We start from the raw sequence: 23,029 nt of genomic DNA on the forward strand, positions 1-23,029 counted from the left end.
CTCTGGCAAATTCGCGGCCAGAGCTATGCTCTCGACAGCAGACGGCTTGTCACTAGACGGCGCAGCCGGCAATTTCGTCACGCGCTCGCGTGGTCCGTGCTATTTTGTGGCCGACTGTACTGGCTATGAACGTGATGTGCGTTTTAAAAAAATGTGGGTGCAAAGAGGAAGACAAGTTAAAGCGGCGCGAGAGCTTACAAAAGCCTAGCTAGCCCACAGATGGCCAGACCAAAACAACGAATGGCCTGAAATCTGAAGTTGGCGCGCCTAATAAGGTTTGGGATTGTCGTAGTCTCGATAGTGCAGTTGACGCAAGAACCGCCATCGTGTGCCTTTGTGGAAGGAGACACGAGAGCTGGTTATATTAGTGCTATAGACTCGGCTTCGGCCGCTGAAACATAACGCACCCTGAGCTCAACGTTAGGCCATGCAGACATGCAAGGGTGAAATGTGTGAGACCCCTAGCTACTCTGTCGGGATACGCATGCATGCATGCATGCATGCTGCTAAACTCCACTCCCGCACATGAGAAACAATCACGACCCAGCAGCTCACCACGTCACGAGTACCCGGAGTGCTATATTAATGAGAGAAGCTTCCGTGGAACTAACCGAGAGTTCTCAACCACTTCATGAAAAAAAAGCTATTAGGCTGCTCACTCCTATGGCTCAACTACTGTATTGGTTACCACAACGTTGCACCTGTAGAAACAAACCATTTGGCACGTACGAGTCTCTGACGAGCGCAGACCTCTTCAGAGAGGGAGTAGCATGTCGTATGTTCAAATCCTGCAACTTTGAAAGTGTCCCGACCAGGAAAAAAAGTAATCTCACCATGAAAACAATTTAAACCAACAAGGTTTATGCCATTTTGTCCAAACAGAGCAAAACCGAAACAACATGAGACACGCTGAAGCTACTTCTCGTGATTGCATGGTCGCTCCCAGTTCTCTGGTATTCTTTCGATCTGAGATAATGAGCTCTTGTGAGCTGATTGTTTTTTTATAGGAAGACCGTGCACCCGGGAACGCGAAGTGCTGAGATTAAATTATTCTGAAGCGAATTACTCGGAATCCGGCCGTCTCCTTAAAAGAGCGTGCTAACAGGTGTCTGCGACAAAGATTTCGTCTCTTAGCAACTCTCCATGGATGTCTCAGCCGCAGAAAGCACGTGCAGGTACACAGAGCGGTAGAGATGGCATACTCATAAAAGTAATCAAATTAGATTGTTTCCTCGAATTGTCTAGCATATAATTGAATTACAGCACAAATTACAAATGGCCGAAGTAGTGACATTACAATTACTTTTGAAATTAATGCGCTTACTTTGAAAGGCTTCGAATGCTACTTGGCTTTTCTATGGGCCTCCCTAGTTCCCAAGCTTGAAGTTTAGCACTGAGATTAATTGTGTCTTCGTTATTTGTCCTTCCTTTCTTGGTCAATATTTTATGCCATCAGAAAATAATTTTTACGTCCAAAAACCGCGATATGATTATGAGGGACGCTGTAGTTGAGGGGTGCGGAAATTTTGACCATCTGGTGTTCTTTAATGTGCACCTAAATTTAAGTACGAGGGCCCAAGCATTTCGCCTCCATCGAAATGCGGCCGCCATGGCAGGGACTCGATCCCGCGACCTTCGGGTATTGCTCAATAGTCCAGCACCATAGTTACCAGACCACCGTGGCGGGTATGCCATAAGGGAAGCTGACGTGTTATATCGTAGTCAAAAGTAATTGGAAAGGTAATGAGTAATTTTCTTGAAATTGTTCGTCGGAAATAATTCATTGTATTACTAAATTACTAACATGCAGAAATAATTCATTATGTATTACTCATTACATCAAAAAGTAATTTATTTATCGTAATTCCATCAGTGCCAAGTCTGCAAAATGGCAAACCCGACCGAATCCTTCGGCTTCGCACGAGCAACGCTTTACACACTTAGGCGAGACAAGGCGGCCTGTGTCAGCTCCGCTGCAGCTTCGCTCGTCTTTCCAGTGAGCCCCCGCACCCTTTGCACGAGGCTCGCACTCGTTCGCACTTTCTTCAGTGCCTCCGCCCCTTCGGCGTCGCTCTTTGCATCGCCACGCGCGCGCACAAACTCGGCCGCCTTCTCGTGAAGGCGAACGTTCCTCTTCAGAAGCTCTCCCATCTCGAGGACACCCTCGACGTCATCCTCCGGGTCGCAGGAAACCATGAGTGCCGTCACACTGTAGTTCTTCCTCAGACCCCGCAGTATCGTCCCCAATATGTCCGCCGTGATTCCCCAGTACTCGCAGACGGAGACTTCATTCAGAACGTCGTTGACGGCAAGAAGCTCCGAGAGGGCCGTTGCCACTTCCGGCGTCAAAACGTCTACGAACATGTCGAAGGAGGTGACGGAACGGTTCTCCTTCAGAGCATCCAGAACTTTGACCAGTTGATATTCGTTGCCCGTTTTGACGAACATGAGGTTCTGGATTCTCTTGAGTGTCGTCGTCCTTTTCACGACCGAGGCGATGCCGTCCGCTAGTTCGTCGAACGTGTCGTCACTGGGGTAGAAGTGGAGCATGGTGACTGAAGTGTCGGAGGCCACGGCGTCGAAGAAGTCACGCAGGACGTCCCGGTCCACCGTAGCGGTGACGCTGACCGAGAGCTCGGGCCAACACGCCTTCTGACCGACAAGCCTGGTGAGCAGGGGCAGAAGTTTCTCGGTCCACAGGATGCGAAACCTCCTGAAGACGTCCGTGTTGCCATACTGCTCCAGCGACGCTGCCGTTTTGTCGTCTTCCACGAAACACGTGTCGAAAATGTCCACCAACTCGAGCGTAGAGTTCACCGTCAGCAACTCCGCGAACGCGATCATGGTCTCGGAAGACAGCTTCACCTGCCCCAAGGTAAACTTCTTGAGCGTGTCGTTCAGCTTTAGTGCTTCGATGAGCGATGCTGCACCCTCGTCGCCACCGCAGGAGCACCAAAGGCCAAATTCCTTCAGTCTTTTGTTCCCGCGTAGATAAGCCGCGATGTTATTCGCGACCACAGTCCCCACGTTCCCACAGAGCAAGTCCAGGAAGCTCAGGTTGCTAAACACTCCGGAAAGGTTAACGCTGAACTCTTGCTCTCCGCATTCAATGTTACGCAAATGAAGTTCTTCGAGCGAAGAACATCCTTCCAGGTCCTCAAATGTGACCTTGAACGCACTGAATGGCATATTCCATATGCAAAGCTTCCTCAAGGATGGACTCGTGCTCAACAGACGCCTAAGCACAACGGCATCCTTCTCCGAGATCTCCCAATATTCGAGCGCTGACTTGGGTTGCGAGCAATCACTTCCTGCACACGCGGGGTTGTTGAATAGGACATTGTACTCCAACCCTTTCTTGAAAAGCTCGTTGACTTCAACGTCTTGGCAGTTTCTATCGCTTTCAACTTCCTCGGACATGTTAACAGTACAACAATACCGTCGAATAAAAAAACGTCTTTGTTTTTATAGTAAAAGCCGATGAACAGGCATTGATCGAGTAAATCTTGAAGATGCTACCAGAGGCAAAGTATCATCGAAAGGTTGCTCTTCGAACGCCTTCCAACTTTCAAATAATTAGGCTGAACGATGGGGTAATGCGGTCGCCCAGCTTGTAAGAATTTATCAGCTGCTGTCAGCTCTTCTTGAAGTGCTGATGGGGCTGCGACACCTGGTGTAGACTGGAACCGGAGTTCTACGCAACGACCGTGTTCGTTGAGGGCTTTTATGAGGCAATTGGTCAAACCTCGGTGAATCCTAGAAGTGAAAAAAAAAACGAAAAAGCACAAGTGAATTACAATAATACGAGCGAGGTGACTTCGGTGCATAACTAAATCAAAACAATGCACCGAACCGCCAGCAGTTTCGCATTCGAAATGCACCATCGCTTTCCGTAGATTTCCTTGGCGTATTTTAACTTCGCTAATGTAAGCCGTTCGAAGTAATTGTATACGTTGGTGGATGGCACATAAAGCTCACACGTCATTGTTGAATTCAAACTATGGAGGTACATTCCTGCATGGTTCATTCCAGCAGTGTACTCACATGTCTAGAACAAAATTCTTTGCTGATACAGAATTATTTGTTGATTAGCTGTAGAAATTTGCTTCAATTTTATTCAGTTTCTTCGTATACAATATCGTTAGTGACATGCATTACATTCGGAGGTCCCATAGTTGCGAAATCTGACAGGGGGACCTCCTAATACTAAAACACATGAGGTGTCGAGTGCAGCATGAGAAGGAAAGAATGCGTTCATAGAAATGTCACAGAAAAGCTAGGTGAAATGCGAGAGTAAAAACTAAAAGCATAAAATGAAACAAGACATGGTATATAAATATATGATTATACAATAGATGGTGTAAGCTGAAAATAATGCTAGTGAAAGTCTTCATGACGCAGACGTCATGAAGTTGTTGAAACAAAATGAACAGAATAAAATTTAAAAAAACTAATGTACAAAACGATTGCAGCTATGCAAATAGTGCAAGGTGAATCCACGTAGAAACAATAACATGGTCTATTCAGGTACTGATAACCAGCAAGTCAAACATGTACAGTAGCGAAAAAAAAATTCACAGCATATCCACGGGTGAATGATGAAGAGCTTGGGCGAAGTCCCTGAAGCAATCATGGTTACACCGTGAAATCTTCAGTGGTTTCTCCCAGCAGTAATCAAAGCGATAGCCCAGTACATCATCAAAGACGTGACAAACACTGTATATATTTATACAAGAAATTTTGTTAATCGTAAGAGGTAGCTAGACGTGGCTTCCGTTCCCCCGTGAAGTGATCGATCGGTGATGGATCGTAGTGGGATGTTTGCAAAGACGAAGTAGTGGGCAGTTTGCAAAGGATAGGTGATGGGTCGTAGTGGGATGTTTGCAAAGACGAAGTAGTGGGCAGTTTGCAAAGGTCTCCTGAGCAAATCGGGAGAGCTGGCAGGCATCATAAGGGAAAACCGGGAAGGTTTAGTAACTAGTCTAATTAGCCGCATTGGCTACCCAGCAATGGCGAAAGACTCACCTCACGGTGAAATAAGAACACCCGCGTCTAAGGCCAAGCACGACTACGTGCCCCTAGATTTAGGAATAACAAAATGACCGCAAAAAGCAGAGCAGCCCCGTCCATGGATGTACAACTGCTCATTACCTAAGTCGTAATGGTTGCGCACAGCCACCCTTCTCACACGTGCAGTACGCATTCGGCAAACCCGGCAGGTTGACAATGTGTAGAGGCACATCATCATCATAGATCGACGTTGCTCTCTCAGGCAGCCATAGTATTCTAGCCACCCTAGCCGTACGGAACTGTCGCTCTCTGAACTCGCACAATCAAAGGTTGGCGAAATGTCGCATAATAAAATAAAAAAATAGGCGGCAGGTGTTTTCTGCAATACAGAAATATCTCCCAACGAGTACAGTAAATGGAAGAAAAGATAAGTGGGAAATTGTTCCCGTATTTAAATATGGGCGGGTGTGGCTGGCAAGAAAGAGATCGACTGCAGCGCCACACGGAAAAGCCGCGCGAGGAATTCGGACGGTATGCTTGTTATACTCTGGCTCCTGTTTAAACTACATGCCCATTCATGGCACTTTATGTCAGCCCTGAGATGTTGCAACGGCGAGAAATGTTAGTAATCCCCCCGCAACAACACTATTCATATTGTTCTAACCATCGTTGCTTTGAGAGATCCAATTTGTCAACCCGAAAAGCAGGTGCGGCGAAAAAAAGAAACGAAGAAAGTGGTTGGCAGCAGACGACGCGACAAAATAAAAATGTTTAACTTACTTGGGTCAACGTAAGCGACACAAGTGCACGGATAATGCAGTAACTTCCAGTGTTACGTACAACAGACTCCAGATGAGATGAGCGGTTCACAAAGCCAGATTGAAGTCACCACAGATTTCACAGTTTTTTTATATGTCACGCGCGCCGCAGTAGTCGTGGGCGGTGTGGAATAGGAGAGTTGCTTGGGGCGGCACTGACATGCTACGCCGCAATGCCGGTACAGCCTAAATACACATATTATTGTCAGCGAAAAAGCACCGATAAGCGTCTATCGATAAGGGAGTCTGAGTCACACGGGACAGCGCAATATTCCGTGGGAGGCATAGCGCACGCACACCAAGAGAGGCGCAGTGACCAGCGTTTACGCAACAGTCTCGTGCCTCAGCACGCCGCTTGGCTTAAAATAGCGCGACAGTAGCTAGCGAACCAGACTGCAGTCTTGGTTTAGGTAGTTTAGGCGTCTTCGATTCTGGCTGCGAGTTTCGTAATCGTCGCAAAACTGTACCTCATAAATGCTCGTTGGCACTTTTTCCTGTGACTTTATTCATAACTTTTTTTCATTTGAAAGGTTTGCTTTTTTTTTTTACTTGTCCCAACCTGTGTTCATTCGTTTGCGATGTATTTTGAGCAATGCCGGTCTGGGCGTCAATCTTTCTGGCCGCACGTAGAGTTCCGAAATCTTGATTTCTAACCTTACTGTTGAAGCAGGGCCAATACTAACGTTTTTTACGCGACGCTATGCTTCGAAAAAAGCCGGGATAGTGCAGCCATCTCCGCTAAAAACACACACGAACATTCAAAGAGCTCCAACAATGGACAACTACCCACGTAACACAAAATGAGCTATTTGCCGTCTAAAAGACGTCTTGAACGGCTACCAAAAAGGGCTAATAGACGTCTTGGTCAAGACATTCCCGTAGTCGTAGACGTCTTTTCGACGTCTGATAGCTGTGCTAATGTCCCGCTAGTTGACGTCTTTAAAAGACGTTTTGACAAGACCAAGTTAAGGCGTTTTCTAGACGTTTTTGTTTTTTCGGCGTTTTCGAAATTTTGGACTTTCGAAATATAAAATAAACTATTATAACTGTCTTTGCAGCATGTTTGGTCGGCAGCCTGACGGCTACCATAGGAAGATAGAGATTGAAGGGACCGAAAGAGCCCCCGCGAGAGCACTTTCCTGTTTTTTCTCCCACTTCCTATGTCAGTCGTCGAGCAAGTGACCAAACAATCAAGCAAGATCACCAACATACGTACATACCTGTTCACCCACGCATGTCCTCACTGTTGCATATATAAATTTTCGACGCTGAGTTTACTCGCGTTTATTGCGGACCGAATCAAGTTGTTGCGGTCACTCATATATGCCGCGTGAATTATTGGCTACTTCAGCACACCATACATATCCAATTTTCATATAAAAGACATCGGTTTATAATAAACTTGAACACGTACGCAGGGGATCAACACGTATACTGTACTACATAAATGACGTTTAGCGGATGGCGCGCAAATTAATAATGGTGCTTCTCAGCAACAATAAATTATCTCATGATGTTGTCAAATCGGCTTTTTTAATGAATAAAGCACAACCAAATGTGGCACAAAACACGTCGGAAGGTGACCGCACAAGGTGAAGCTGAATGGCACGGCAGCAACGTAAGTAAAATTCTGCATGAATGCACTCCAAGTCTCGTCAAAGAAACTGCACTAGCTTCCGCATTAGCTGGCGTGGTCTCAGGCCCAATATCTTGCACAAACAGCAGTGAAGAAAAGCTGCATACAGAGAAAGCAAGTAAGCTACGCAGGATTTACAACAAATAACAGATCATCAAGTCACTCTAAAGAAACATTTCCAATTACAGATATGATAAAATGCTGTCACGTATTAAGAAACGACAATCAATCATAACCACACCCACAGGCGAGGCGCCTATACGGTAGAAGCTTTGCACTTTGTCAGTGACAGGCCGGCATAGTTGTAAGCATGCTTGCTTAAACTATGTCGGCCTGTCACTAGCGTGCGTGCGTGGAGCCACGAGCTGTAACGCGCAAAACATAATTACTCAAAATAGGGCGAGTCGCACCGGCGCGTATAGTTTCGCGTTCGACCACGCGGTTCAGCCTAGCAAAGAACTGTTCACATTTTAATCACAATTCTAAAACCTTTCAGTAAAAACGACGAAAAGTCAGGTGCACTTACCGAAAAAAGCACTCTATCCGAACGTGCACACGTTCTTAGCTGTTTGTCTGGCTGCAACGAAGGTGGTGAGCAGAACAATCGCTTCTTGAAACGAACGTACCGTCGCAAACACACAGTAAAGCTTGTTTCACCAAACACTGATGGAAAATATGCGACAGACAGTATGATCACCGTTACTTGATGTCAAACAGCCCGTAATCCGTTCATCCGTTCCCAAACAAAAGCTGAGAACGCTACACAAAACGCAAATGACCGCCGGCCGTCGCCTAGCTCTGCTGCCGATAGAGCCGCCAGGCCCGAGGCATGATGGCAGTTTGGCGTCCGGGCCATGGGGCGTCGCTACCGTCGAAACGATCGCAGCGAACCTGGTACGGGCGGGAAGTGAAGGCCTCAGTAAGCCTAATTAAAATAAAATAACGCGGCCACGGTAGTACAAGTAGTAAATAAAAACGTGCTTCTGCATTAAACTATAACCAGCCACGAGTATTACAAGGCAAAGTTTTAAAGAAGTTTTGTAAACATGACTGTGCGTGGCTCCGCTAGGTACCGCCGCCATCACGCCTGCGCAGCGCACAAGCAGACGACGCGCAAGCACGAGAGCGCATAGAAACGCAAACTTTACCACCGCAGCGAGGAGCAGCGATGTCGCACGTTTATTGCGGCGTGAAGTGGTGAGATTCCTCGGGGAATGAAGGCGAACACTTCTTCAGAATCCCTGCTGACCACAGGTATTTATACGTTCACTATTATATATTTCCCAAGATGTTCGCAAAGTTTTGATTTGACTGTCGTTAGCCGTTATGATTTGAAACTGCTGAATGAACAGCGAATTTTCTTGCTGCCATTCGTTGCTGTAGCTATCTGTTTGAGAAATGGTTACGATAATAAGTTAAAATTAGTGGGCGGGCTGCAGTTTGTGGCTCGACGCGGCGTCACCTCTCAAAAGCGGAGCTGTTCGCTAGTTATGGTTGCTCACGTTAGTATATATGTGCGTGCCTCAGTGCCTGACGTTACCTCTACTATCTCATGAAAGCTAACCAATTCGGATTACCGTGTCGTGCAACCGTGTCTTCAGGGTGTTTTGTTACGTGTTACTTTAACTTATGCGTGCTAGTAACATTAACGGAGTGGGATAGTTGTTGTGCTCGCTGCAGCTGTTTTTTTTAAGCGCTTTAATGCGTGCGTATACATCACGTCCGTGTAGTTTATGGGTGGTGCTCGCAGCCGACGAAAGTATCGCTCGCAAAGTTATTGCGGAGGCCCCAGTAGCGAACTCGGAACACTGCCCTCAGATTCGAATGTGTGCTGCGGTGTTGCACAAGTGAAAACCACCGCGTTCCTCATCTGTGTGTCTGTTTACACACCGACCGCCTGCTCGGATTTTTGTCGCCGTAAATTGTCCTCATTCCTTCCCTTCGGCGTACCTTGCCGCGCTGCTCGACGGGGGACCTTGAACCAAGCGTGATACCCACCTGCCCCTTTTCGCTCTCGGGAAGCTCCCGGAAACAGTTTCGCTTATCTCTTCATTACTCCCTCGTGATGCTTCCAACGGGCGAAGGCATGGCCAAGCTCGGTTTTGGATGTTCATGAAACAGGCCACGCTTTTTTTTCCTCTCTAATCTGGACCCATCCCCACCGCCGCCCTTTCACTTTTCTGTATTTTTTTTTCAATGCGCTGTTTGCGCTTAGCGTTTACACACCATAATTCCTTATAAGCTTACAATATCGTTTCGACTCGCAAAAGCAGTGGAAAAACAAGAACTCGATCGAGTTGTGTTTCATATATCAAGTTTTAATTCAGAGAATATTGTCGGGATATATGTAATTATCTGCAATTATAATTTAGTGGAAATTAAAAACAAGCACATTTATTACGCTTAGTGCCATGCCTTTAAAAGCTTGCAAGTGTATTTACTCTACCAGCTGTTTTTTTCACCGTAGGGTGACTAAGTTCGAGTACTTTAATTGCAGACAACCAGTTTACTGCAAGCGAGTTGCCGTCCCTGCTGCTGAGACGGCCCCCTTAGTGTGGAAGGTAGGTGTACCGAAAAAGGATCTGTTTCACCTTTCTGCTTGGAATGAAAGGGTACAGAATATTTGGTTGGTGGTGCCACTGTAATACTGCACGAATAGCTTGCAAAAAATAAAACAAAGAGCGGTACTATTTTGTATTCTACACCTGCACACTCGAGCAGATTGTTCTCTGAAATTAGAACAGTAGGTAGAAATGCCACAGTTGTTTTTCAATTACCAGTGCTATGAGAACAATTGCTGTACGTAAACCTTAAATGCAAGAAATGTACTCTAAGGGAAAAAAATGTTGTTAGCTTGCGCTCATAGAGTAGCATTTTGCATGCTTTCCAGTAAGAATGTCTGAGTGCACTGTTTCCATGGTATAGATGAACTGATAGCATGCTGCACAAACGCAAAATGAAGAAACAGGGAGATAGAGCAGCGAAAATGGCTTTTGGCATCTCTCAGTATAAATAGTTTGTACTCTGTCCTGTTTCCGTCCTTACTCCTCTAGTGTTTGTGGAGCTCGGTATGAGTTCACAACAAACCAACCTCCCTGCAAGAAAGCTTTGTTGCGTGGTATAGATATCTTTTCTTTTTCTACATCAATGCATAGACTCAGTGCTTTCTTTGTTGAGCTCATTCCATAGAGATGAAAACACTGAGTAGTTTTCCTCAGGCACATGTGAAAATTGCTCCATAAGTCTGTTGCTCAGTATTCACACGTGCAATGCAAAGTGAGGGTATTAAAATACCTGCTTGCCAGCCTTTTATAGCATATTTATTTCTTTTTCAACAGCCGCTTCGCCAAGCACACCCACAAGAAGGCCCACACCACCGTCACAGGTTTCACCAAGTGATGGTAAGTGCAAAAAGTGAGAGAGAGAATTATTGCAAAGTACACATCCTGCATCTGCATAAGCAAGTATGGACCAGCAGTCTTGATGTTTTCCTAGTAGATATGGACACCTAAGCCTGTGTAATATTGCCACAACCTATAATGTTGACAAAACCATACATATAGTTCAGGGCCTGCAACCCGTGATTTAGTTCACGCAATTATTTATATTTCAAATGTAAGGTGGGTGCAGTTGGACCTACATGGTTCACACTGAAAATTGTGCTGTCCGATTTGTTGTGATGAGAGTAGCTCTGCGAGATAGGCCAGCATAATATGATGCACAATCAAGGTGTGCATTCATGTAAATGTGGCTTATGCAGCCCAGATAGCTATTTATGAGATGAATAATTCAAAATCCTCCACTTTGTAAATGTCATTGCCTCTGTTCAGCATTTCATGAAATGTTCATTTTTGCAATGCTTTGTGATATTTCCTTAATCATGGATGATTCTTTGAAGATAAAATGCTTGGAATGTATAAATCAATTATGATTCCTGTCTCAGTCGCAGAATACACATTGCTTCCAATGAAAAATGGCATGGCAGCACATAGTGGTCCGTATATTAGTAGCCCTGTGATTGCGCCCTGATAGCTTAATCGTAATTTTTTTTTCTCTACAAGACTGATGAAAGCCTATACCTTCGCATTCTTCCATGTCTTTTTTTTTTCAGCTGAGCCTGGTCCGAGCGGCCTCCAATTTTCCAAGGAGGGCAGCAGCGCGGAGCAGATGCAAGAAACGTCAAAAAAGTGGGCGAAGAAAACGCAGCTCTGTGCACACCCTTCGCACCAAAAAGAAGCTGCTAACACTTCACTCACGAAGTGAAAGGTACCGCAAGGCAGTCGGTCAGATGAAAAAAAAGGACGAGGCGAGGCGAGTAACGCAGCAGGAGGTTTTAAACAAGCTTGAACCGGATTTGTCAAAGGACCTTTTTTGAACTGCTTAAAGCACGAATCAGGCTTGGTACATTCCCAAAATAAAAAAAAAACATTGGTCCAAATGGATGAAACTATTCACTCTCAATTCACTCTCAATTCACGCTTCCTCAGAGAAATGCTTCACTTGCCACATGTGCGGACACTCAGGTGCTGGCTGGCAGACATCGCAATGACACCTGGTATCATTCCAGGTGCCATGGATGCAATAGAATCAATCATTAAAGCTTGGCCTCTGCAAGACAAAGCATGCTGTCTTTTATTCGATTAAATAGCCTTGAAAATACATTTGATATACGATCAATCAAAAGATATAGTGATTGGCTACACATATGATGGAAACACAAGGACTTCTCGTGTGGCAAATGCAGCCATTCTAATGGCTGTGTCTGGCATATCGAGAATTTGGATGCAGCCAGTAGCCTTTGCAGTGTCCCGCAATGCAACGTCAGCTCTTGCAATGCACAAGCTGCTATTAGATGTAATTATGCAGCTTAAAAAAAAGGTCTTTTGGTAAAAGTGGTCATCTATGATCAAGGGTCAAACAATGTCAGCCTGTCAAGAATGCTGATCCATTCTCTTCATGAACCATGTTTTACTGTCAACAACTGCAAAGTATACTTCATGTTTGACATCCCACACCTGATAAAATGCACGCGGAATAATTTGAGAAAACACAAGCTCACGATTGGCTCCGAGGTTGTTGACTGGGCGTACATTGAAACCTTTTACAAAAATACTGGCAAATCACGCCTCTAACGCACCAACTGAACATCTAAAAAATAAAGATTGCCAAGGAAGCTCAAAGAGCAACATATCTACAAGATGCCCTTTGCTGACACACGGCCGCTGGATAAAAAGTGCGCTTTTTCATCCAGCGGCCGTGGCTGACATAGTGAAGTATGCCACACAAGTATTCAGTGAATCTGTCTCTGTGGCACTCCTCACTCTCATTGCCATTCAAGAGCTTCCTCTTGATGCTAAATTTACAGCTCTGTTCACAGAAAGAATGGATAAGATTTTTGACAGCCAGAACAGTTCGACCCTAAAAAATCAGGACGATAAGTTGCGGTATGCAATGATTGATGGGTCGGAACACCGTGCTTCCCTTGAGTCGTGCATCAGTTGGATTGCCCAATGGCACTTTGGTAGTCCTCGGGACAAGCAGCCGCGCACTGTTAAAGGTTGGCAGATTACAATCAAAGCCTTGTTGTTGCTGTGGACTGATTTAAAAGAGGACTTTGATTTCACTCATCTTTTCACACGTTGATTGCAGCAAGATCCCCTAGAAAACTTTTTTGGAATCATTTGTCAAAAACATGGCTGCAATGAGACACCAAATGTGTACCAATTCGTGGCGGCTCTAAAACATATTTGGATTGGCAAGCTCTTCAAGCTTTCTCAAGGAAACTGTGAGGTGACAACAATTGCTTTCCTCAACAACTTGGAGAGTGCATCTGCATTGTTGTCAACTAGCAGCACACCAACCACAAGCCACAGCACGCAGCAGGCCTCTGATTCATCTGATCTGCAGGCATCTTCACAAGATGCGACCGACATGGTGTATGAAAATGTTGTGTACCATGTCGCTGGTACTCTTGTGAACAGCTTTCTTGAACTGAGGACTAGTGAGTGCATATGTGAGAGAACACTCCTTGAAGTGGATGGTGGCTCTCTCCATGGACGACACCAATTCTTTGCACTACTCAAGGAAAGTGGTGTACCCGAGAAACTCCTCGGTTCCATTGCAGTAACCTCTGAATCATGTCTGAATTACATAAAGGAATTAGATTCGGCCTTCAGACATGAAATCAACTATTGTGCACATTTTTCCAATGTGTGCAAAAATCTGGTGGAAAGGATGCCAATCCTGGCAAGCTATTTTCTGTTCAGTTGGCTGCACTGAGAAATTTCTTTAAATATTCTGCCGCACAAGGCTACATTGGCACATTACATTTGTAAACAAAAACACACAAGAAACAAAGTCAAGGCACAGTGCTGCTGCCAGCAAAAACGTAAAGTAGCAGGCTAAATTTATCCTGTGCCTTTCTAGAACATGATTATGTAAATTGGATTTCTAGTGCAGCCTTCTGCACCCATTTCCTATCCATTTTTAGATGTGTTGCACTATTTCTTTTTTTATGTGTATATGTACGTATTTTTATGTATATATGTATATTTTATGTAGGTATATATTTATATATGTGTATTTATATTTCTGCTGTGGTTGTATGTAATGCATTGACTACTTTTGCTCCTGCTGCGTTACTTTTGTATTATACAAGTTTAACCGACTAACTTTTTTTTGAAGCCTTGTGTGCCCCTATCAGCATGAGTATTACAACCAGAGGTTCTGGATTGCTTTAGTATTGGGAAATGCCAACACTTCCCAAAATGCACTGGAAAACCCTGCTCGTTCTGCTTTCTTTCTGTTTGCTTGACATGGTTTGGAAGGCAATCAAACATCCAGCCTCCCAAAAAATGCCAAAATTTATATAATACTGACGACTCGTTTTACACTGAAGCAGTCTTTACAAACAGTAACAGTGTGATTAATTCACAATGAACGTTGCAAAAATAGGTTGATTAATAAAAATGTGGAGGTTTTATGTCCAAAAACCATGATACGAATATGAGGCATGCAGTAGTGGAGCACTTCAGATATTTTGAGCACCTGGCGTTTTTTTAACGTGCACCTAAATCTAGGCAGATGGGCCTCAAGCATATTGCATCCATTGATATGCAGCCGGGATTCAATCCCACTACGTTCGGGCCAGCAGTTGAGCACCGTAACCACTAGACCACTGCGACGGGCCACGAAGGTTGAAGCATGCATGAATTCAGGTGCTCACCAAGTCCAAAAGATTTTCAGCACCCAGGGGCTCTGTCACTTTTCAATTACAAACCTCTGGTCATGACTGTTGTGCCACTGCAAAGAACTGATGGTGTCAGCTATTCACAGGCATAAAAGATACATTGATGAAGTGCTCAGCTCTGTGAGGATTCCAGAGGGGTTTGTGCAGAAGCTGCGACTCGGTTGACATGCATGTTAGTTTGAAATAGAAGCATGCATCCATACTCACTGAAACTATTCACAACGTACTGTTTGTGTAGAGCAACTGTGTTTCTTGTTTAACTAAACTCTGCAAACTCCGACATTCCACTTCCTGAACCAACGAATGACAAGCGATGCAGTTCTAGTTAGTGACACATTATGATGAAACTGTGCAGCGTTCCCCATCTGCAATTTAAGTACTGCTCAGAAAATCTTCTGACATTGTGATGGATCCAACATGATACCTGGTAGAAAAATAATAGGGAAGCTGCGTTCAACTTTGCACTTTACTCTACTTATTTCTTTGATAAGATGCTTATCTTCGTGTATATTTCATGTTACCTTGAGTATTTCGCACCACTTCCAACTTAACTAATGACCTGTGATCATTCCTGTTGTTCACCAGTCACAACCACAATGTTTCCACAAATTTCAAAGGTCACCTCTGCAACTGAGTCTAGACCATTCTTCGTTGCGTTTTTCTCCCTTTATTACTTGAAAATTAAAGCATCGCGTGTCTTGTTCACATCACGTGAGCTTGCCTGCAACACATTTACCTGGAGGAAAACATGATCAGGGATAGCTGAGCCAAATGGTAGATTTGTCTCACTGCTTTTACAAAATAATATGCTGTAGCACTGCAGCATATTATGACATTGATCTACTTATGCTCCATGGGTTCGTCTACATGAGCCAAAGGCTATGACTGTTAGGTGCACTTTCTGTGTACATATATGCAAAAGTATGTGTGTGTGTGTATGTGCAAAAGGCAATGACACAACGCAGGGCAATAAAAAAAAGTACAGGAAAGGGTGTTTTTCCTATACCCCTTGTTTTCTTCGGCTTGCGTTGCGTCATTATCTTTTGCACAGTATGAACCAACCATTCGAACAACTTGTTTTGTTATGATATATTTCAATGCGCGGGATTGTTTCGCTTCATGCTGTTAGTCATAATCTGTACAACTCGTATGTGTACACTTATTTACGCTGATGTAGCACTTCTTTATATGCTTACCCTGCTTATGTGATTGTATTATGCTGTATTATGCGTTTTCGTATCCTATTTATATTGTACGCGTGCTCGATGTACGCATTCCTGTATTCAGGTTTTACCACAGCAGTAGTTCGAATCTTTTTCGTTTTCTTTTGTTATTATTACCGATATTATAGCCCAAATATTGCCTAAAGGTGCAGCAATTTACGTTTCCTTCAATAAAATGTCATGTGAAGAAAGTTATATGCGCTTTTTGCTTCTCGAGCGAGCGCCGAAAGCGGCTGCTATGCAGCTGCGACGACGCCGCTCGCCACCATTCGCCATGCTACCACAGAGGCTACAACGAAGCAGAAAAACAACTACACACATTACGTACGTACATCGGCAATAAAGAGAGAAGACAGTGCAGTAGCAATTAGTGCGCAAACGCTCGAACCGACGTCGCGGCCGCGGGGCCGGCGGCACCACGAGCGAGGAAGCGACCGCAAACGGGCGCGGCCATATTGGATTTTTTCCTTTCGGATTGGCTCGCCTCCAGCAGAAATCCAAAATCCAGTCAATTACCGCCCATCCCAGGAACCGCCACCGTCGCCGGAAGCGGAAAAACGTCCTCATTTGCCCTATGGGTATGTCACTCCACTGGAGCCGCTGCGAACTGGCGCCTGGCGGCTGGCGCGAACTAGTGGAGGAAGAGGGGAAAGGGGGAGGAAGGAACAAGTATTCTGAAACAAGCCTCACCCTTCACTTGACCGAGCTGAGCACTGCAGCGTCACCATACAACAGAAAAGACACAACGGTTTTCACAAAGTGATCCCGCCTATTGCTCAATATTTAGTGAACATTCCTGCCAATAGGTGTATCTGCCATCGACATTGAGTCAAGGTGGAGCGCCGAGTGAAAAGATGTTCTCCAATGCAGGGGTAAACCACTGATCTCCACTAGGAGCATGCGCTGGCATGCGCGCTTCGACAACACCCGCTTCGAGCCTCCGACTGCGTAGCACCAGTAGCATGCTTGCCTGGCTTGCCTGCGTTTGCTTCTGTTGTCGTTCGCTGTTGCGCGAGCGTTGCGGGGCCTTAGCCGCCTGCTGATAGAAACCCGCGTTGCGGAGCGAAACCAATTATTTTGAGGGCTTTGTTTTCTGCGTCTCTTCTTTCACTAAAGCGACAGTCACCGCTCTTTAGACATGCCGTTTTGGTGTCTTTGTGCTCGTGGACAAAACATTTGAAGAATCATTTAAATAGTCGTTGCGCGCGCACTTTCCCCCACAATGTCTAAAAATGTCTCAAAGTAGACGTTGTGGACTTCTTTGGCAGAATACACTCTGGCTATGTCGTAGCTGTTGAAAACGGTAATGAACAGTACGCAGGCATATTTGAGAGGCGAGTGCTTTATTTTGCAAAAATGTCTATTCTTGATCTTCTCGTAAACCAAGACGTCTATAGCCGTCCGTAGCCGTTTCGAGACGTCTTTTTAGAGGTTTTGTGTTACATGGGTATGTCTATCTAGCGGTAAACATCAAGCCAACGTCTCCTTTTATGGCCTCCGAGATGGCGGGCGCGCGGTGTTCCTGCAATCTCGGAGGCCATGCTCCTTTCTAGAGGAGGCGTTGATCAAGCAAACAGCAAACATTAGATAATGTGCTGCCATCTGTGAGGCATTGTGAGAAATATGTCTCGACTCTAGCACAGGGAAGTGCTTTAGGTCGAAAACCTGTACCAGTGCCTGTACCATTACTATAGATACATAGCGCGCCGCGTGTGTGTGTGTCTGTGTGCGCGTGTGTGTAACAACACACATTAATAAGTATGCACTTAGTGGTTGAAGTGCGCACTGGGCGCCGGATTTCGCTGTCGCGTTCAGCTCTTAAAAGTGAAGCTTAAGGGTCCCCCAATTTTTTTTCCCTTTCTCTTTCTTTCCGTCTGTTTGTTTGTTTCTTTCTTTCTTTCTTTCTTTCTTTCTTTCTTTCTTTCTTTCTTTCTTTCTTTCTTTCTTTCTTTCTTTCTTTCCTTTCTTTCTTTCTCTCCCTCTGTGTATTCGTTCTCAGAGTTATTACATGCCACGCCGTAGGCGTAGCGGTGAGTAGTGGGATCTGCCCAAATTCTGTGGCACATACCCATTAAGATTATGACAGTTCTCTGCAATCGACTCACAAGAAACGATTTGCTAAACAGTTTCGCTGTTGAAAATGTATGCAGGAAGTATTTTTGGCGGTCATTCGAGATATGTATGGAAGATCGCAGGGGCGATCTAAATCATCTCTTCTGCATCTGAGCTAGCCGTACTTTGCTGTACTTTTCACAAAGGACGAAACAAGTAAAACGCGCAAGTACGTTACCAAACTTTCAATTGGTCGGCCTCGGTGGTACAGTGGTTACGGTGCTCAGCTGCTAACCCGAAAGTCACGGGTTCGATCCCGGCCACGGCGGTCGCATTTCGACGGAGGCAAAATGCTCGAGGCCCGGGTACCGTGCGACGACAGTGCACGTTAAGGAACACCTGATGGTAAAGATTTCCAGAACCCTCCACTACGCTTTGCCTCATAATACTATGTTGGTGTTGGCACGTGAAACCCCAGATATTATTATTAAACTTTCAGTTGTTTGTTGTTCGGAGGCGCATGTCAAATGTAGAGTAAACAATATAGGGTGGCAGAGAGTAAGTACAAAACACAAAATTAAACACGAGAATGAATCACGTGAGCACACCTCCTCTGGCGCTGTCAGAAGACGCGTTTAAGTGCATGGATAGATCAAGTTATACTTCTTGTCGAATCCGGCGTTATTAAATAACTTTCATTTTTGTCCTTTATGTTGCGCTTTATATTTTGACTTCCTGTGATGCAGTGTTGTGGTTGTGCATACGTTTGACGTCAGCCTGACAGGAATAAATAGTTGAAAGTTTACAAACAAAGCTTGTCCGTTTTATTTCTTTTATCATTTTAGTTAAAAGTACAGCTCAGTAAGAAGACGGCACATGAAATAACCCCAGCGAAGTATTATGGAATTCTGCCGGGCACTTTTATATGCGTATTAGCTACGCAGGATACTGTATGCCTTCTGTGATTAGTACACATCTGCTATGCGCGCATTTGCTTTTCGTATTTACAATAGCGAGGACCACTGAAGTGAACCACTTTGTCTTCCGCAGTAAACTAAAAAGTACTCTACATCGTTAACCTCTTTTTCTAAGCACATCTCTCCCACTCATTACGTTTTCTGCGCTGTACTTATTTCACCAGTAATACTGTAATTAGTTCCACCTTCGATAAATCGCACCGCCAATGCGCTACGGTAGGGCGATAAAACGGACAAGCATAAGCGCGAACTTCCAACTTTTATATTGTTCGCAGGCGCACGTAATATGTATGCACGAAATAGTTTGTCATTATTGCCATCAACCCTGCATCTCGATGACGGAAGAGGTCCGACTTAGGGAAGGTATGGAGCTGACTTGGCGGCCCCTCAAGATGATTAGCTCCCCCTCCCCGCCTTTTGCGCGCGCCTATGGGCGGAAATGGTTGCGGAAGACGGAAACACGTCACAGACGCCGGGTCGGTCGAGAAAGGCCCTCGAGGGGTCCTACTTACGAGCCATTTGCGTGTCAAGTCGAATCCATCGAAGACGGTCGCGAGAGTCAGGTGAAGCGCCCCGCGTGGGCCGGTGCTGGGGACAGCAACGGCGGGCAGTGCCGGAGCGCGTGCTTTACGCGTGTATCGTGCGCCGGCACTCAGCACGGTCCAGGTAGGCTTGCCTCTGAGGTGCAGAGAAAAGCGACACACGAAGCGTTACAGGCGTCTAGGCACTGCCTGCACGTGACACTTTTTTTTTATACACAAAATTGGTCGCGCTAAGTTTCACAAATTTCATTGCTGATTTGCTGACGAGTATCACCGTATTCTAGAATGTCCGCATCATAACACACCTAAACGCCGACTTGAATCGACTTTATTGAAATTAGAGTGCAGACCACCCCTACTGAAACGTTCCGTATGCGATTACGAAAATTCCACACGTTTCCGTAAAATTCTTACGGAAATATATCGACAATACATGTACTCCACATAGATTCCGCAAGAAAGCATATGGAATTGTTGGAATGGCATACGAAACGTTTCAATGGGCATATGAGTTAAATTAAAGAAAACATTAGGCCGATGACCAATGAAAGCATTAAAACAGTGCTTTAATATTATTATAAAGATCGGTTGAAGGGTGCAGCATTGTTGGGCGTTAGTAACGGTTTTAAGGTTATTGTTATTTAGCGTTCCTGAGTGTATGAATGCGATAGTCACTTATATTTTCCTACGTTGGGAGGTACTTCGACTGGTACACTGGATAACGCAACTGTATGTCGCATGTGTCACCCAGCCCACTGATCTCATATAATTTCTTGCCACGGGACATTAATATTCGCATTGTTGCTTTCGTTTGCCGTGCCGCGTGGTTGTTTTAACGTGTACGTGATAACAAACCTGTAGCTTGGAATGAACAACTGGTTGGTTGAAGGCACCCTTAATAGTCACCGAAAATGTTATTGAGGTAACAGCCGTACAAGAAATATTGATGGCTACACAAAGTTGTACTAGCAACCAAATTGCTTCAGTTCTCAATAGTATAGGATTCTTTAAAGAGCGCATCGCGACCCTCTGAGACACAAACTTTAAAATCTGTAGCGTAGATTAAGTGGTAATTACTTAATTAAACGATTAACGAACAGTCATTCATGAAAATTGATGACTTACTATAATTAGCACGCTGGTAACCAAGTCGTGCCATCCACGGCAGCTTCCATAGATGAGCTCGAAGACACCAAACACTGAATGAGCTGCGGGAAAAAAAAAATAATATTATTTGTTAGGGTTTTATGTCCCAAAACCCCGATATGATTTTGAGATACGCCGTAGTGGAGGGATGCGGAAATTTCAACCGGCTGGGGTTCTTTGACGTGCACCTAAATCTAAGCACACGGGCCACTAGCATTTCGCCTCCATCGAAATGCAGTCGCCGCCGTATAGGGATTCGATTCCGCGACCTTCGGGTCAGTAGTCGAGCACCACCACTAGACCACCGCGGCAGGTTTGGGGAGAAAACAGTTGATCCTTCACCGAAGGTTTGCGTCAGGACAAACATCAAATCAGGCTGATATTTTGTCACATCCTTTTCTCCTTTCCAATGCGTAACCCTAGGCAGACAGTGAGCAGCATATTGAAATTGTCAATATGCCTAACGTGTACATACGGTATAGCAGTTATACAATTTTTTATGCACTAAATGTTGCCATGAGCCACGTAGAATTAAGTATTTGAGGAGGAGAATGTCTAGGCCGCGGCAGCGCGCGGGGGCGGCGCGATAGCGTCACGGTGGAATGCGGTTTACGCCGAAGCACGACAGATGACGCTTTCGGCCTGTTGCCATCTTTTACATGCTCTTCTATGGACGCGACGCATAAAAAATCACAGCATATCCACGGAGCGAATGATGATGAGTGGGCGAAGCTGCGGAGGTTCATCGGTAAACCGTGAATCTTCCGTGAATTCTGCCCAGTACATCATCACCGACGTGAGATCGGGCGCGTTTATACTAAAGGTTCGATGAGTTATGACGACTTGCAGCGCACTTTAATTTTACATGTACGCTGTGAATTTTCATTGTTTAGAAAACCATTGCTTAGAAAACATCTGGCGTCTTTCGTTAAGCAGCTGGCGTCTTTTCGTTTTGCTTTAGAAACATCTGGCGTTCTTTCGTTTTGCTTTTACAAAACATCTGGCGTCTTTTGTTGGTTTATTTCATCAATCAACGGCGTTTTGAACAAAATTTTTATTGTTTAATCACGCACAGGAGAAATCTCACCAGGCACTACCTTGGAGGTAAAGAATGGCTGCTAATGGGAATGAGAGACAGAAGAAGTCGGCTTTTAGCTAACGCTGCGAATTTTTTATTGTTCAACAACGCACAGGAAAAATCTCCCACCGGCACCACCTTGCAGGTCAAAGCGTAAGACTGGTTACATACTACGCTACGAGGGACGAACGGGTGCCGCTATAAGGAGCTTCGCCCCTAAAATCATGATAGCGCCTCGTGCATTGTAAAATTTCTAAGATTTCTGTCTGTAACATCAATCGGTAGATATGACAGATATTTTAGCTGCAGTTACTAATCGATACTGCCAGAATAATTGGCCGTACAGCGCTTGAAACGAACTGCTAGTGGCCCCTGAGCAGACGACGTCTGCCGCCGCATGCACGCGCTCCTCGCTCGCATGTTGTGCGCGCGCATGCGTAGGTGGCCTTGGGACGGAAAGTTCCCTTCGTTTTTGCTGGTCTCTTTCTCTTTAGCGCTCTCAGTGGCTTCCGCGCGTTTCGCCGGCGGCGCCGACTCTTCGATGTTTGCGCGCGCTTTTCACGCCGCGACAAAGCAGAGTGCTTTGCAGATTTCGACCAGTGCTTCTTCAGGATGGGGCGGAAATGTGTCGTGCCGAACTGCAGCAGAGGTTACGCATCCTGCAAGGATAAGGTAATTACCTTCGAGGTTCCTAGTGACCCAGTGAGGTTGGAAGCGTGGGCGGCGTGGGCTCGCGCCATACCAAGAAAAGACCGACAGCTGACGCCTCGTGACTACGTTTGCGAGAAGCACTTCTCGGACAGTGACATGGACAGGCGGCGCTATTATGGCGAACTTGGTGGCGAAGTTCTCCTTGACATACTGAAACGGCCAGTGTCGTTACGAGACGCCGTGCCTTCAATCTTCCCGCGCGCTGTTCCGGATACTTGTCTGCTGTTCTAAAAAAAAAAAAGACAATGTGAAATTTCAACCACCTGGGGTTTTGTAACGTGCACCTAAATGTAAGCACAAGGTCCTTTAGCATTTCGCCTCCATCTAAGTGCGGCCGCCGCAACAACCTAAATCTTAATTGATGGCATATAGGGTAAGTCCCATCATTCGTTGAAATAAATATACCTACTTGACGAAAACCAGCAAAAGAACGGGACACGAGAAGGCAGACACACACACCGCTGGAACTAACAACTATACCTAACTCATTGAGTATACCTAACTCATTATATACCTAACAAATATACCTAACTCATTGAGTTCACGTTATCAAAAATTATAGATTGTACGTTGTAACAAAAATATCA

At 45.2% G+C, this 23,029-nt stretch overlaps 1 protein-coding gene across 6 annotated transcripts in view; it reads right to left on the minus strand.

The window, feature by feature from the left end:
* Window positions 1–1,842: 1,842 nt before the first annotated feature.
* The window catches only part of LOC119371983 (NLR family CARD domain-containing protein 3), a 34,670-nt gene continuing 13,483 nt past the window's right edge, over window positions 1,843–23,029 (minus strand). For 3 of the 6 annotated variants that reach the window (XM_049419916.1, XM_049419917.1, XM_049419918.1), the window contains exons 5-7: window positions 20,633–20,715; window positions 19,478–19,643; window positions 3,416–3,756 (exon numbers count right to left, since the gene is read on the minus strand). In XM_049419916.1, coding sequence (XP_049275873.1) covers window positions 19,593–19,643; window positions 20,633–20,715 — 134 coding nt within the window. In that variant the 3' untranslated portion in view covers window positions 3,416–3,756; window positions 19,478–19,592. Of the gene's footprint in view, window positions 3,757–5,790; window positions 6,130–7,990; window positions 8,192–19,477; window positions 19,644–20,632; window positions 20,716–23,029 lie in introns of those variants that run through there. The other 3 variants (XM_037642423.1, XM_049419915.1, XM_037642422.2) reach the window with 3 other exon arrangements.

Source organism: Rhipicephalus sanguineus, chromosome 10 (genome assembly GCF_013339695.2).
Source record: "Rhipicephalus sanguineus isolate Rsan-2018 chromosome 10, BIME_Rsan_1.4, whole genome shotgun sequence".
NCBI classification, from domain to species: Eukaryota; Metazoa; Arthropoda; class Arachnida; order Ixodida; family Ixodidae; genus Rhipicephalus; species Rhipicephalus sanguineus.